The following is a 15,175-nucleotide window of genomic DNA, read 5'->3' on the forward strand; positions in this document are numbered from 1 at the left end:
TGTATAATTACTTTATAATTCAAATCTTTGTGCAACCATTAATTTTCTTCATTCAAAATTAACGGTGAATTCTATTAAAATCAAAGTTTAACATAGTTGATTTCAAGAGTGCTGCGTGCTTAGTATTCTGATCGAGTTTTTTTTTGGGTCCTCTCTAATGGAGTTTATTATTTAACTCATGCATAAACATTTGCACTATATCATGCGTGACTTTTTATTTCTTAGAAATTAATTAAGCATAATTGAATTGAATTGAATTAAATTGAATTGAATTGCTCATGAGCACCAAGTGTTACATGTATATGATGTATATAAGAGGGGTTTGGAGGGAGTCGATGCATGGCAATTGGCAGGCCTCTATCCAAATTCATCTTAATTGGGATGCGTGACCAATTTGAAGGGGTGGTTAATTTTGGACTTTGGCTCCTTCACTTGTTCCGTGACTACTGAACCTCAACAAGTACATACATAATTATTAACTTCTCCTCCATTTTCCTACGTACGTTTTTCTTTCAGCAGCATACACGGATGCTTCCATATATTCATATTTAGTTAGGGATACGGATCACAAATATTATTATATATATGTGGCTCTGACGGACGATGTTATCGGATCAGATCAGATCAGATCATGTTGAGTTGCGTCTTTCGTTTGAAGGGAAACGGACACCATACCACATATGTCAGCAAACATCTCCATATCTGATGTAGTTAAAATTAGTACCAAGTAGTAAAAGGAGGGGTGGAGAATTAATATGCAAACTGGCCTCAATTAAGCAGCCAATCGAGTCGGGGCACGTTCGTGTTACGAGAAGGTACATAATAAGCAGCTAAACTAGCATTCGGATCTGATTCGATGGAGCAACTGGATAGATTTCATCTGTACGTTCTGACCTTTTCCAGCTGAACGTAGATAGATAAAATCTTATTAATTAAGCTCTGCCATCACGTTCCACTCCACAAAACTCTTTCTTATCCATCGACGTCTTCCCAATTCCATCCATCCATCTATTTCTGTCGCTCTGACGATCGACTGGCATCACGGGGCTGGGTTTAAATTAACGGCTCACGATCAAAAGAAAAAGGAAAGGGGAGGGGGGAGGGGGGGAGGGGGAAATTAAATTTAAAAAAAAAAAAAGACTTTAATTGGCGTGCCGTGTGAGAGCGAACCCCGCTGAAACGGAGACGTGACAGAAACGTTAGGTGACATCATCTCCCTCCGCTCCACTTCCTCCCTTGTCTTTTAGCATTCATATAATTGGTGACGTGTCAACCCCCCCACCCAGGCGGCCGCCGGTGCTGGCCTCCTCAAAACTCAAAACTATACACGAACACCGTGTCCAGGATCAGGACGACTTCAGCGGTTCATTTAACAAATGGACGGCAGTGATCAGCGGTTTCATCGTATTTGCTGTACGTGTTGAGGAGCAGGCAGCAAGGCCGCATAAGTTGGTTGGATTCTTGACAGAGCCACCTCCATACGGATTGGGATTGGGATTGGGATTGGGATGAAAGAGTAGAGTAGAGTAGGTGCTAATAAACAAAAGCAATTTAGACTAATTCGGAGTTTCCGCCGAGTTTCCGGCCTGGCTGCAAAAAAAAGCTAATTAATTATTTCATAAATAAGATGCAGTGCACGCATTTAGTGCCGTTAAATTAAATAATCGATATATATGCACTGTCTAATTTGACTTGAAAGTTTAGAACACGTTCATGTTGATTTTAATTTAAGCCGTCTTCTCTTAATGTGATCCTCAAATTAACTCACATGCCTGTCATGCCTATCCATCCATCTCATCTCATCGGAGACTCAGTTCCACCGCCAACCCCCCCTCCCCTCACCAACTCTAATCTCATCTCTCTTCCTCTCTATTTATACCACACCACAGACAGAAAGAGAGAGAGAGGAAAGTCAAACATTACAAATAAAAATCTCCAAAATATAAAAGTCGCCTATGCTATAGATAATATATATATTAACACAGGGATACACGAACCTGAAAAGTCTTCCTATTCTGCGTCCGTCCGCATAATAGTTTCTGTGCGAGAAGCCCACCATTTCCAAGCACCCTTAACTTAACCCGAGGTTGTAGTTTAACCCCCGGGTACGAACTAGGGTTAACCACAGCGCCTTTATAAGAGGAAGCCGAGAGCTCCACTTCTTCCCCATCCTTCCGTTAATCGTCCTCCTTTCTCATCAACACCACCTTGCATGGTTGTTTCGTTTACTCCCTCCTCCTTTTAATCCTCTTCTTTGTTCCTTTTTATTTTTACTCTCTCCTATTCCAATTTCGTAAGGTGAGGCTCGTACCACATTAAGCTCTAACATCACTTTGCCCGATTTTTGGCAACTTTTAATTGGAGAATAATTATATATATATTGTTATGAGAATTGATCGAAGACTAGCATACATATTTTGACAGTTTTTGCTTTGTGTATTGTGCTCACGCTGTAGGTAAGGAGATGGCGGCAAATGGCGAGTTCACCTTCACGAACGGCACGGTGGTGGCCTGCAATGGGCTTCCCAGGATCCACACCAACGCTAACGGAGGTGAGCATCAGAAGAAGAAGAAGATGGAGAACGGCATCTGCCACGACGACAGCGCCCCGCCGGTGAGGGCCCAGACCATCGACGAGCTCCACTCCCTCCAGAGGAAGAAGTCGGCGCCCACCACCCCCATCAAGGACGGTTCCGCCGGCTCCACCCCCTTCGCCACCATCTCCGACGAGGAGCGCCAAAAGCTACAACTTCAATCTATCAGGTAGGTCTCCTCCACTATTTATTATCGTCCTTTTTAACTTAATATAATCTAGATTAAATATTTGGAAAGCTAAGAAGAAAAAGAAATCATGGAACACATAAGATATGAGAGAGATGGTGATGGGAAATTTGTCACCGGAGCGTCGGTTCCCAGGGATTCCGTAAATTCTGGTGGACCCGCATGGAAAAAAAAGGGCTAATTTGGGGACTTAATTATTAATCTTATTAAACTCTGGTGGGGTCTCAAATCTAAAGAAAAAAAAGGGACTCAGGAACTAAATGAAAAATTAATCCGACACAATAAAGAGAACCCTCCTCTCGAAAGGAACTACATCTACTACAATAAAATATATAATATTAAAACATTGAATCAGAGCTACGCCGATCGAGAAAAGTATTACAAAAATTATATTATTATTTTTTGAATAAATTAAAGTATTGATTAATTATATCCTAATTTTCTCGCTCTGCGTTTCTCCATTTCGATATCTCTAATTGTATTGTTTATATGAAAAAAAATGTCTCTCTACAGTTTGGTGCGATTATACGTTTCACCTTATTGAGTTGCTTCTCCTCTTTTGTTGATCGTACTTGTTTCTCTACCTCCGTACATAGACGGAAGAAAAGATTTAATATATAAGCCCATTTGGAAAGTCAACTGTTTGAAATATGAAAAGTCCAAAGGTTGAAAAACTCTCGAGCTCTGCTTGATAAGGCTGAGAAATAAACACGTGTGCATAATATAGTGACAATTAAACGTGATAACTCCAGCTTGACTTAATATCAAGCTTTTCGAAAGCTTAACTTCAAGAGGAACATGGAAATTTTCTTAATTTTCTGAGGTGTTTATACTCACTTCTTCCTGTAATTGAGATCGAGTTTATATATATAATAATAATAAATATTGCATGCATGCAGTGCATCATTGGCGTCGTTGACTCGGGAGACAGGACCCAAGGTGGTGAAAGGTGATCCAGCGAGGAAGACGGAGGTGTCAGGCAAGGCAGGAGAAGTGGCGCATCACCACTGCTACACCCCTACAATTAGTGTTAGTGACAGTTCCCTCAAGTTCACCCATGTCCTCTACAACCTCTCCCCTGCGGAGTTGTACGAGCAGGCCATCAAGTATGAGAAGGGCTCGTTTATAACTGCCACCGGAGCACTGGGCACACTATCCGGAGCGAAGACCGGTCGGTCTCCTAGAGATAAGCGAGTCGTCAAGGATGCCAACACTGCAGAGGAGCTTTGGTGGGGAAAGTAAGATCCACTGCGCACCGAATCTCTTTTGCTGCTTGTTTAATTGCCATGTCTTGAGATGTTAACATTCTTGTTGATTGCTCATATTTTGGCTCTCTCATAGGGGCTCACCAAATATTGAGATGGATGAGCACACATTCCTTGTCAACAGAGAGCGGGCCGTCGATTATCTGAATTCCTTGGATAAGGTACTTAATTGCATTGTTTTTCCCAGAATTCATGTAGCAACTTATATTCTCTTCGTCAGAGGACTCTAATTTGATTGTATCTGCTGTTCTTTGTTTTGGCAGTTCATTGTTAATACTATAACTTTGTCAGAACTCTTTATAACCAATTGTAGAAACACAATGTTTTCCGTTCATCTACTACTAAATAGAATTTCTCAGGTTGTAGTGTATGTTACTGTTGTTAATATAACTCTGTAATAGATTTGATTTAGCTATTTAACCCCCATGAACTTTACATTATACTTTCTTTCCTCTGATCATCCACCACAACTTTACCAATCTGCACAATTCTCCCTGTTTGCTCTTCTTTTTATACTAACCGTTCCTTGAAATGCAAATTCTATGGATGTAGACAATTACCTCTCTTTCTCCTTTAAAATTATTAGATCTTTCTAGCAACCAGAATTGCAGTTTAAGTGTAGTGAAGCTTCTCCTGATATTTCATTATAGATAGCCTTAGCACTCTACGTGAACCGGCAGATTTTCAAATAGTATTTTGGGGTGCGTCAATTTGTGTTCATTGGTCCCACAGAAAAGAAGAAGAAATCTTATTCTTGATAATTATGTTTGCAGGTTTTTGTGAATGACCAGTTCCTGAACTGGGATCCTGAGAATAGAATCAAAGTCCGTATCGTCTCTGCAAGGGCCTACCATTCACTCTTCATGCATAACATGTAAGTACATGTAGTAAAACTGCAAATTAGGATGCAATTTGTTCTTGCTGTACTCTCTCTAGTTTGCAGCCCCCTGCTACGGCTTCACAGATAAGTGGTCCAACATCTTGGCATTGCCTACTTTCGTATTAGAATTATTTTTGTTACTAGCTATAAGGCAACAAATTTTCTACTCCTCTTGCCTTGCCTTGTGAGACAATGGTGGGGGGGAATTTGGTGTAAGAATTCCTAAATAGTAGGTATAGCTATCGTACATACAATAACTGGATGGTGGCAGGTGTATCCGGCCCACGCCTGAAGAACTGGAGAATTTCGGTACTCCGGACTTCACAATATATAATGCTGGACAGTTTCCATGTAATCGTTATACACACTATATGACATCCTCGACCAGCATAGACGTTAATCTTGCTAGGAGGGAAATGGTCATCCTCGGCACGCAATATGCCGGGGAGATGAAGAAGGGTCTTTTCAGTTTGATGCACTATCTCATGCCTAAAAGACAAATCCTCTCCTTGCATTCTGGCTGCAATGTGGGCAAAGATGGTGACGTCGCCCTCTTCTTTGGACTATCAGGTAAGGGATCGATAGATCAACGGAATGTGGTGCCGTCACCTGCCCACACGCATCCACGCTTTGCACTCTGGAATCTATATCTCCAACTTGTGAATGATGATGCGCATGCAATATATTATTATTCACTGGCTTTGCTGATCTCTAATTCTTTCCCTTCCATCTCTCTCTTTTCATTCTAGGTACTGGAAAGACCACATTATCTACTGATCATAATAGGCTCTTAATTGGTGATGATGAGCACTGCTGGAGTGAGAGTGGTGTTTCAAACATTGAGGGTGGTTGTTATGCAAAGTGCATAGACTTATCCAGGGAAAAGGAACCTGATATCTGGAATGCCATTAAATTTGGAACTGGTAATTAATAAGTTGATATTGTGATTGTGTAATGCTAATTACTTTGGTCAAATGATTTCAACTTAGTTGGGTCTGTCTTGCAGTATTGGAGAATGTGGTATTTGACGAGCATACTCGAGAAGTGGATTACACAGATAAATCTGTGACAGGTAACATCTTCAGACGATCTTGTTATTCAGAAGAGAAGCTCTGTGAGATTTAATTATTTACCCTCGATATTTACCAACAGAGAATACAAGGGCAGCTTACCCTATAGAGTATATCCCTAATGCAAAGATACCCTGTGTTGGGCCTCATCCGAAGAACGTTATTCTATTGGCATGTGATGCATTTGGTGTCCTACCTCCTGTTAGCAAGCTGAACCTTGCTCAGACTATGTACCATTTCATCAGTGGCTACACTGCTCTGGTATATATATATTATATGTCGTCATGAAAATTGCCTCTTTATCACCTTAATAAGTTGGTACCATCTTATTGATCTTTATATTGCTTGCCTTTTAAATAGGTGGCTGGGACAGAGGATGGTATAAAGGAGCCACAGGCTACATTCTCAGCTTGCTTTGGTGCAGCATTCATTATGCTCCATCCCACTAAATATGCCGCTATGCTTGCCGACAAGATGCAGAAGTATGGTGCCACTGGATGGCTTGTAAACACGGGTTGGTCGGGCGGCAGGTTTGAGATTATTACTCAAAAACTTATGAGAACATTAATAATTTTCATCCTCACGAGATACTTACTTCATGACTTCATTCTTGTTTCTTTGTCCAGGTACGGTGTTGGCAAGCGTATCAGGCTGCAGTATACTAGGAAAATCATCGATGCCATACACTCCGGTGAGCTTCTGAAAGCCAATTACGAAAAGACTGAGGTCTTTGGGCTGGAGATACCTACTGAAATTGAAGGTGTGCCGTCAGAGATCCTGGACCCGATAAACACTGTAAGCTGGCAATATCTCTCTTTTCATTGCTTCATTGTTCAAATCTCATGTGCTACAAATGAAATATTGAATTGTTTTTCACCAATCACCAATCCTATGTGCTACAAATGTGTTAATGTTGCTTGTTTACAGTGGGCAGACAAAGCAGCCTATCAGGAGACACTTTTGAAGCTGGCTGGTCTGTTCAAGAATAACTTTGAGGTCTTCGCCAATTACAAGATTGGAAAGGACAGCAAGCTTACTGATGAAATCCTTGCTGCTGGTCCCAACTTCTGAGTCAATTCAGTGTAGCAAAAAAAGAAAAAAGAGAACAAGATAATAAAAAGGAAATAAGTAGAGGATAAGATGGAGGCGTAGTTACGCCAATGCCCATATATATTTTAGATGAATCATACAAATCCTTTTTCGTTTACGGTCGTTGGGGCTATTGAGAGGTCTGCGTGGAGTCTAATGTTAGTTCTTGGGTTGCCTATGGTAGTGAGTGGGAGTCTGATGTCAGTTCTTGGGGTGCCTATGGTAGTGAGTGGTGTATAAACAAGGTCTGATGTATAGTTCGTGACCTTAATAACAGCAGATATTTATATTTCTACACTTCTTACTAAAGAGTTATTTTATCGCATCAACTCGTTCGTCTGTACAATTGAATAGCTGCAATTGGCTTGTGGTGTCGTGTTATTAAACTGCTGTAAGAATGGTATGGATGCAGCTGTGTGCTGCTTAATTTGCTTAGAGCATTAATTACATTGTTTCTTATTGTGGTTGGTGATAAAGTGGGAATCCAGCATTGTGCTCCTCTGCCATCTTTAGCTGCCTGTTCCATTCCTTTGCTTCCAATCTTCTCTGAGGATGTCACCGTGCTTCCAATGTACAGGGATCTATCAAGTTTCCAGACTTGATCTATCTTTTTGGGTCTATTAGTGTGTTTTTTCTTCTTCAAATAGATATGTTGTTACAGAGTGTCTGATTACATTCAGAGCGAATCTTCTCCTTTAAAAATAAGTTGCTACTCCAATCACTGTCTAGGTACTCTACAAGACAATGTCCCGCATAATAATAATAATAATAAAAAGTTAAATGCTCTTCTTGGAAACCCTCTCCCATCAGATCCTCTCCATCAACTCCTAAACCAATATTGTGACTAGCACTTCATCAATATCAAGTTAGACTGTTCTCTGAGCAAAATATCAACACTAGCATTGGAAAGACAGTTCTTCTTATAACAAGCCCGTCACAGGGCACTAAATTTTTCACATTGAAGTACATTAGGATCCTATCAAGGAAAAGAAAAGAAATGTTAGATAAGTCAATCTACTGGTTAATCACAATTTGACTTCTGCCCAGGTTCTCTTCTCAAACATAGCTAGATCCTCAGAAGATTCTCCAGATTCGAGTAGGTCCATCTGCCTCTCAAAAAGAGATTTCCTTTCCCCTGCATCCCCGTTCAGAGAACTTGCAATTCCAACCTCTATCTGCTTCGATGCCTCAGCAGGTTCGTGCAGTCTCGTCTCCTCTGAACTTGGACACTGCCCATTGGGAATGGCGGTTAGCAATGCAATTTCTTTCTGGTCTTCCTCTATGTTAGGAGAAGGCATGCTTGCGACCTCAGCAGCCAAAGGTTTAGAGTCAGTAGGAAGAGCTGTTCTAGCTATGGTAGCTCCTCCGAATTTGATCTTGGCCTCAATGGCCTTGATTAATGGAGCAGCTGCCTTTGGTGATACAACACGGGCACCACAAGCAATGGCTGTAGCATGCACTCGAGGGTTTGGTCCTACTTGTTGCTTGCACTGATCAGATGGAGTTCCCAAAGATGGAACTAGGGCCATCGAACCACTCTGCAGTGATGACCCAGTGGTCTGAAGCAGTGTATTCTGAGACAAGAAGCTGGATCCCGCAGGACGAGCAGACAGAGGCAACGCTTCAATAGGAGACGCCATAAAGGCATAAGAACCACCTGGCATACCTGGGGTCGCAACTGTTCAATCCAGATAAATTGAAGACATCATAATTTTATAGATAAATCACTATACGAAATCCAAACATGAACAGACCTCCAGGATAGATGAAAATAATAAAGCGCAATGGATACATGATGACATAATACAAATTAGGGGAGAAGGAAATTGGTTACTGAGTTATTGTTTAGATACTCTCATATCTCTATAAGGCAACTCATATTCTGCTTTGATTGGAAACTCACGATCAGTGATCACTTTAACTATCCACACATTAGCAAATTGCAACAAATTTTTGCTAGGGTTAGAACATATACATCAAAACAAAGACTTGGTAATCAAATAAACTTCCAAATCTGCTCTCCCTTGTATCCATATCCCAAGGAACTTCAAGTCCCAGCTATCTTCACTCCTTTCGCCTTGTGGTTTGTTGTTATAAGCCTACATATTTTTGTTGGCCTTCATGAATTTGGATTAAGTAATTCATAATACAACACACCGCATGAGGCTCCCATCAATAAATTTTTTTATAGAATATAAATGCAGCCTTAACCCCATAAATGAGACACTGTCAGGATGCACACACTGTTAAAAAAATGGAGCAAACCTTAATGATAACATCCAGTTATTTCCCTCTACTTTATGTAGCCCATAATACAATTGCACATTTCAAAAGTCAGAAACCGAGATGACCCTTCATCCCATACACAACTTTAAGGTTCACCAACAATGAGTGAACTGAAGATGACAGGCAAAGCCAAGTGAAAAAATGAATCAGGTAGCCAAGGAAACAATTTACGGATTATGAACTATGAAGCAGGTGTTTATGAGCTTATAAAAAACTTATAAAAAACGTATCAGCTGGAAATTGAGTAATGCAGCAATCAACAGCTTTCAGTATTGTTTCACGCTCAAGATAATTTTAAAAAAATATTAATTATTTTAAAAATCAGAATGCGGAGGTGCTACTTTCATTCCATATAAAAAGGCAATGAGTTACCTAGGATGTCTTGCAAATCTAATAATTTATGTAACCAGAAAACTAGAAACAACATCAGACACAAGAATTACTTCTCTGTCCAATTCACCCAGATATTTTATTACATAAGCTCGTCAAAATCCACTGATGGCAACAACAATTCCTACAGAAGTGAAAGTAATCTGATTCTTTATACTTGGAATTTTGAGATCATTTTGATGGTTAAGAGAGGACCAACAGAAATATAATTTAATAAAAAGACAGATAACAGACGTTCCACCCAATAAAGTCATTTATTAAAAATAGAATATTCTGCACAAACTATCTCAATGCAAGTAAAATATATAATTGACATTTAAAGAATTGGTACATGTGCCTCGGTAGAGTTATTATGCCCTTCAATGATGGTGCAATAAACAAGCTGAAATTCGAAAATAGAAAAGGATAATGATGAGAACCTGAGCAAGCTGCTGGTAAACTTCCCGTTACAGGCATATATAGTGCAACTGGGAGAGCAGGGGAAGCCAGCAAATGGGCCTCAGACTGCACAGAAATACTTCTGTTAATTCTCTGGATTGTGTTAGTTTGCCCTGACCCAGAATTCTGCAAATTTAAAATGTGAGCTTGCAGGTAGTGATCATAGATGCAATAATATTGCACAGTCGGAAAGGCATAATATTTAAGAAGGAAACAACAACATTCCAAGAAGTTTAAAACTAGAACTCGAAGTAGCAAGGTTATAGGAGTTTTCTAGTAACACTTGCAATTAAAGACAAAGTCCAACTTATGTTCATAAGAATTGATGGCCAGATGGGCTTCCATTGAAAAAGCATACTAAATCATTCCGTAAAATTTTTTTGAATAGCACCACAAAGATTTCAGATCATTTGCAAGTACACAGTGGATACAAAAATATGGGCAGAATTCACTGCCAGAAATGTCACTCGAATTTGAGAACATCATCAATTAGAAATCGATAAAATAGGAAAAAATCTTGTCCAAAATTTTTGAACTATCTAGGGATCAAATGCACCAAATGGATAAGGTTCGGTAATCTGAATGCCATTATCCATAATATGATCCAATAAATAAATCTCTCTGCAGCATATTCTGAGACATGTAGGCCATGATCAATAGTATCCTTTTGCATGTATCTATGGTTTATTAGCTTATTAGCATTATTGGCAGCATCTATAGATGGGAACTTGATGCATGATAATTTAGTATTACTAAGAGAAGTTTCTAATGCAATTATAATACAAAGTTCCAACAGCTATTAAGGAATTAAACACTGAAATAGAGACAATATGATATTGCAATAAAAGAGGATTCCTTCTCAAAGCAAACTAAAGCTACAACTTTGTTTCTCAAGCCTTGCTTATCTTGGAACTTCAATTGTCTCAATTTGAATTATGGTCATTTTTTATACCCTCCAATGTCACTTAAAATTTTTATTCATTTTAGGATTCATCAAACCATGCTTTTTCTTGTTATATCTTGAAACTTCAATAATTAGGGTCACTTGGTAAGCCTTAATATTCAAAATTTATCAAGATCCAAGAAATAACAGGTATGAGGATATAAGTAGTGCTACATGAGAAAGTTAACCTGAGAATTAAGGAAAGGTCCATTGATCTCAACATCCCTGTCCATTGACTGCATTTCCTTTTTGTTTTCTTCATTCAAATCAGAACCTTCTGGTCCATCTTCAGCTTGCCTTACGGTAGATTGTGTGTTCATAATTATCTCCGTAGCAAAGCTAGTGTGGTCAATTCTTTGACTAGCATGGGCTCTGCATGTACCATTGGTAGGAATATTGAGGGTCACGGGGACTTTGGCAGAAGAATTAGATGAGCTCAAGTCAGTCAAAACATTAGATGGTACAAGCACAAGACCAACAGGCTGTTGCAGAAGCTTGATCTGCTGAGCTGTCGTTGCCTGTTTCACCTCATCAGAACATTGTAAATCATGCAAATCTTTCACTTGGGGCAATGTACTAATGTTACTTCCTTGAGCAACAATAAATGCTTGTTTACTTCCAGGTTGTGTGACTGTCATGCCTCTTTTGGCTGCAGAAACTTTCTCCACAGCCTCTCTCAGGGCAGATATTGCCACATTGTATATCTCCTCGGTTACGGAACCTTCTTGTGCATATTTAATGGCTTCATAGCATAACTGATTGTAAAGAACTGTTAGGGATTCTCGAGGATTACCTTGAGTTCCGGCACAACATCCTTCAACCTTCACTTCAGTAGGTACCACACTCCAGCCTGGTGAATTAACTAGTTCTCCAGAACCAATATCTGATTGAAAAAAGGGAACCTCCTTTGAAGTTAGTAAAGCATGATTATGCTCCTTTTCAAATTTAGTAACTACCCATTTTCCAGAGTTTGACTTCTTAACAATAATCATAGCTTTACAACCTATTCTCGTTATCACCCTTGGACGCTTGGATTTCCCTTCATCTATTATCTCCCTCTTCACTCGGACTTCACGAAAACCTTCTTTTGAACAAACAATTTGTCTAGAGATAATTGAATTATCACGTCTTGAACGACAATACTTACTAATACGTGCACGGAAACCCTTCTGGCTTGCATAATTTATGTAGAACAATTTTGCAGTCTCTTCAGATTCAAATTCCATACCTACAAATGGTTCTCTAACCATATCTCCATTGATCGTACAAGACTTGTCTTTCAAATTGTAATCCTGATGGATCGATCTAACCTCATTTTTTCTTGGAGGCACTGCTCCATGGTTATGTTCCTTTACAAACTTGGTAACTATCCATTTGCTTGGGCCAAACTTTTTAACCTTAATCATGGCCTTGCAACCAATTCTCGTAACTGCTCGTTGCCGTTGTCTTTGTTCACTGAATAGGCCTTCATTACCACGGACTTCACGAAATCCCTCTTTGGAACACACGATTCTCCGAGAAATGATAGAATTGTCACGCCTAGACCGAGTGTACCTACTGATGCGGATGCGAAATCCAGTTCGTCTTGCATATTCAGTATAGAATGCCCTTGCTGCTTCTTCCGATCCAAACTCCATCCCTTCATATGGCTCCATGGCCATGTCATCTCGAGAAGCAACAAGCTTTCCTTCATCAAGATTCTCTGACATTGAAGGCTCAATTTCCATGGACACAATGGAAACTTCTGTTTTAGCATCTTCTGACTCAAAATCGGCTTTGGACACAGTAGGGATTTCCATTAGTTCCCCTTCCATCTTTCAACACCCACTGCCATAAAATTCTCATAGTTTAGGACAGAGCATAAATAGTACAGAAACCTGGTTCTGGATAAAAGCATCATCCATCTCACCAAGTGCATATATCTCTGATCGTAATTACCTCCATGGCTCAAATGAACCATCTTTATTAATCTTAATTCTTAAAGCAAGTCAGACCACGTACAGAGCACATGGATGCACGGTAAGACATGCCACACGTCGCAATCAGCCCACACAGCCGGACACTAATTAAACTTAATTCTAACACCATTAACCAAAAAAGGAACAGTATAGACAGCCCTAATTTTTGGAAGGACGTACCATAAATGACAACCCATAAAACCGTTACCACCATTTATACTCAAACGAGGAAAAATTTGCCGACAGAAAAGCAACCTCCTTTAGCGCCAAACAGAAAAGAAAAAAGCTACCATCTTTTTCCGCGAAAAAATTAACAACCTTAATCGTACTTTAGAGCCCGAAAAACAAGATTAATGAAAAACACGATTAAATTTTTAGATCAGAAAGAAAGAAACGAAAATGAAAACGGAAAACGAATTACCTCAAGAACGACGTACGAGACTAATCCATCCGCTCAAACGGGAAGAACCCTAGTCGGCCGAACTACGGATACGTCATGTTCGGGGACCCAAAAAGGGGAATCGAGCACTCTGTGAGATCAGAAATGAGGGAAGGGAGGAGTTGGGGAAGGAATTAATGGGGTTTGCGGATTCGATCGAAGAAGTGTAAGAGAAAAGTGGAGAAGAGATCTCCCAAAAGGGAAGAGAGAGAGAGAGAGAGAGAGAGAGAGGTGGAGGAGGAGGAGAGAATGGACGGTCGAGGTTGGCGTCGGGGTGGAGATCTCGATAAAAGAAAAGGTAGGGGAGGTCACGACTTGACGATGTGGTGTAAATGAGTGGGATGATGGGGTCCACAGGAGGGAAGCACCTCGTGATGCGTGTCACTTTGGCATATAAACCTTATCGAAGGGCCGTGAGTGTATCGCGCTCTCTTCCCGTGAGCCTGGTCGGAAATTCACGCCATCTGGGCGCATGAACAAGCCGAGTCACCTTGAGGTTGAGGTTGACTCGTTTGCTAAACCAGCTCGAGCTCGTGTTTGACCGTGTGTAATAAAGACGTTAGTGAGTTGGATCTCTCCGATCATTGAATAGGATATACTTCTAACCAATGCTCACCGCAAAAAACATCCGATTTCCCCTTCGGTTTCCCCCACTCCAAGTGATTCCCCTCCTCATCTCACTTTCCTCTCTCGTTCCTCCTTCACTTCACTCCTAGCTCCCCTAGTTTCCTCCACGTCCTTCTCACTGTGGAAAACACTGAAGTGAACTTGCTCATAAAAATCTCAGCTCTTTTCAAAGACTCTTCAATGGACTCAATCATCCCCCCCTCAAGAATAAACACGCGATCATGAATAGAAACCAACCTTGTGTCTCGTTAGAAAGCTATTCACTAACCACCCTTCCAATGTAGATGGTCTCAAGAATGCTCTCTTAAAGGCTTGAAACACTGAAGGTTTTATAGATGGAGATATTAGAGTCTAGTAAGAATGTCTTTCTTATTGGATTTGAGCTATTTATTGACAAATGGAGAATTTGATACCAAGCATATTGGTATATCAATATGGGCCTATTTGTCTTGCTGGAGTTTAAACCTAACCTCCTAGTTGAAAAATAGTACTTCAACCACTGTGAACTTTGGGTGCAGTTCAATGGACTTCCAATAGAGTATCTTTCATCGAAAATTGCTATGACCTTAACATCAACTGTAGGCATGCTGATAGAGCCTGATCCCTAGATGCCCCAAAGTGGTCCAAATACATTTGAGCCCATGTCCCCGTGGATATTACAAATCTGCTAAAAACTACTCTCTCAATTATCCTAGTAAATGAAGTCACGCTTAAAATGAAGGTCTTATATGAAAGGCTCACTAGATACTATAGCTTATCTAGTAGTGAAGATTGGCAATCAATACCTCCTTCCCCACAAGGATAAGGAGCAAGTCACCGGATCTTCTAAAACCTAGATTTGACAACATGTCCACCCCCTCCTCCTCATTAGAAGGATCGGTCAGGAACTCAGCTAGCATAGTGGAGAGCTCGGAGTTGTGCCATTACATTTCACCCTAGAGAAGGAAGATGCATACTGAGGGGCTGTGCCGTCCGCCGATGATCCCACTTGGTACTTGTGAGTTGTCGA

General features: G+C 40.3%; 2 protein-coding genes across 4 annotated transcripts; one reads left to right on the plus strand and one right to left on the minus strand.

Moving 5' to 3' along the window:
- The first annotated feature begins 2,140 nt into the window (after positions 1-2,140).
- Positions 2,141-7,382, plus strand: LOC140761047 (phosphoenolpyruvate carboxykinase (ATP) 1-like). 2 transcript variants are annotated; one of them, XM_073098225.1, is made up of 12 exons: positions 2,141-2,298; positions 2,457-2,763; positions 3,681-4,019; positions 4,123-4,207; positions 4,820-4,920; positions 5,198-5,496; positions 5,676-5,849; positions 5,933-5,998; positions 6,079-6,257; positions 6,357-6,526; positions 6,623-6,791; positions 6,924-7,382. In XM_073098225.1, the coding sequence occupies exons 2-12, from the start codon at positions 2,465-2,467 to the stop codon at positions 7,065-7,067; spliced, it is 2,025 nt and encodes a 674-aa protein (XP_072954326.1). In that variant the 5' UTR covers positions 2,141-2,298; positions 2,457-2,464; the 3' UTR covers positions 7,068-7,382. The 2 variants fall into 2 exon arrangements, with proteins under 2 accessions (XP_072954326.1, XP_072954324.1); XM_073098223.1 differs by having other exon boundaries at positions 6,623-7,382.
- Positions 7,383-7,905: 523 nt separating this feature from the next.
- Positions 7,906-13,808, minus strand: LOC140760941 (uncharacterized). 2 transcript variants are annotated; one of them, XM_073098053.1, is made up of 4 exons: positions 13,522-13,808; positions 11,331-12,969; positions 10,181-10,265; positions 7,906-8,763 (listed from the first exon to the last, which is right to left on the minus strand). In XM_073098053.1, the coding sequence occupies exons 2-4, from the start codon at positions 12,954-12,956 to the stop codon at positions 8,111-8,113; spliced, it is 2,364 nt and encodes a 787-aa protein (XP_072954154.1). In that variant the 5' UTR covers positions 12,957-12,969; positions 13,522-13,808; the 3' UTR covers positions 7,906-8,110. The 2 variants fall into 2 exon arrangements, with proteins under 2 accessions (XP_072954154.1, XP_072954153.1); XM_073098052.1 differs by having other exon boundaries at positions 10,181-10,325; positions 13,522-13,806.
- Positions 13,809-15,175: the final 1,367 nt, after the last annotated feature.

This window comes from Typha angustifolia, chromosome 6 (assembly GCF_048772165.1).
Source record: "Typha angustifolia cultivar Huaian chromosome 6, ASM4877216v1, whole genome shotgun sequence".
NCBI lineage: Eukaryota > Viridiplantae > Streptophyta > Magnoliopsida > Poales > Typhaceae > Typha > Typha angustifolia.